This window comes from Capsicum annuum, unplaced genomic scaffold (genome assembly GCF_002878395.1).
Source record: "Capsicum annuum cultivar UCD-10X-F1 unplaced genomic scaffold, UCD10Xv1.1 ctg26011, whole genome shotgun sequence".
NCBI lineage: Eukaryota > Viridiplantae > Streptophyta > Magnoliopsida > Solanales > Solanaceae > Capsicum > Capsicum annuum.
Window position 1 is genome coordinate 1 of NW_025832248.1, and position 1,228 is coordinate 1,228.

General features: G+C 34.4%; 1 protein-coding gene across 1 annotated transcript; it reads left to right on the forward strand.

Moving 5' to 3' along the window:
* Positions 1-152: 152 nt before the first annotated feature.
* On the forward strand, positions 153-579 carry LOC124890843 (the record flags this gene model as incomplete). Its single annotated transcript, XM_047402675.1, is given in 1 exon segment — positions 153-579. A coding segment is annotated over 1 exon segment (363 nt), but the record flags the coding sequence as incomplete, so codon positions are not given.
* Positions 580-1,228: the final 649 nt, after the last annotated feature.

Here is a 1,228-nt window from a genome sequence, read left to right on the forward strand (position 1 = left end):
TGAAAATATCAGGATAGTAAAGGTGTGTTTTGGACCGTTAACACAAATCTATCTATATAATAAAAGATTTGAACTTGATGGAGGAAAAACAATCTATATTCAAATATGCAAACAGTTTTAGTAGGCACATAGATGATAAAAGCAAGTAAGTACCTCGCTCTCCTCGATCTGACCCACATACTTGTTCCAGCGCTCAAAATCTCTGGGCTTCCAAAAATACCCTACTTCTTTGTCGACAATCGAATCGTCACCGTCGATGTCGCTTCCATCCGTCAGAGGTAATTGATCCGAAGTTTCGAAAACGCTCGATTCTTCTTCTTCTTCTGCATCTTCCTCCTCATTCACCTTTTGCTTCTTCACCGACGGCTCATAATCTGATTCGCGCGAATATTCCGATTTGCTTTCCTTTTCACCCTTCTGATGGCAGCGGTGGTGATGATGGCGGCGATGGCTTTTCACCTTCTGATGGTGGTGATGACGGCGGCGGCTGTGACAACAAATTGACAAAACCCTAGCATCACAAATTTGGGTATGGACTATTGCCCCAATAGAGCCTTTAAATAGAGGTGAACCCAAAACTTTTTGTTGGTTTTTTTTACAAACAGCCTTTAATAGACGTGAATTTTTACTTGAGCCAAAAAGATTTTGTTGGTTAATATAATATAATATAATAATATACATAAAGTAGCATATTTAAGTATTAAATTACAAAAAATAGCAACACTTTTATTAAATTACATTTTGTAGTATATGTATTTGTATTTTTGTAGCAACAGTTTGCAAAAATACAAAATATATATCGATCATAAGGGCAGTAAAAATCATATGTAGTTATATTTTTATAGTAACAGTTTGCAAAAATACAAAATACAACTTGCTATATTATGTAATTATGAAACTGTTGCTATGAAACTCATAATTAAGGGGATAAGAAAGTTATTTCTAAATTTTTCCCTATAATATATAATAATATAAGGCGGAAAAGGACCAAAATAACACCTAAAACTAAAATAATTCTACAAAATTAGCACCTAAATTTAAAAAATCTAGTAAATAGCCACTCGATCATGGCACTGCTTAGCCCAAGATGTCCACTATCACAACTGCTACACGTACTTCACCTCCCGTCATTTCTTTTTTTCCCATGCAACCTCACTTTCCTTTTTTTCGTGAAATGGAGATGCAAATATAATCCTTTTCTATTTAAATAACAAACTCCCTCATATGC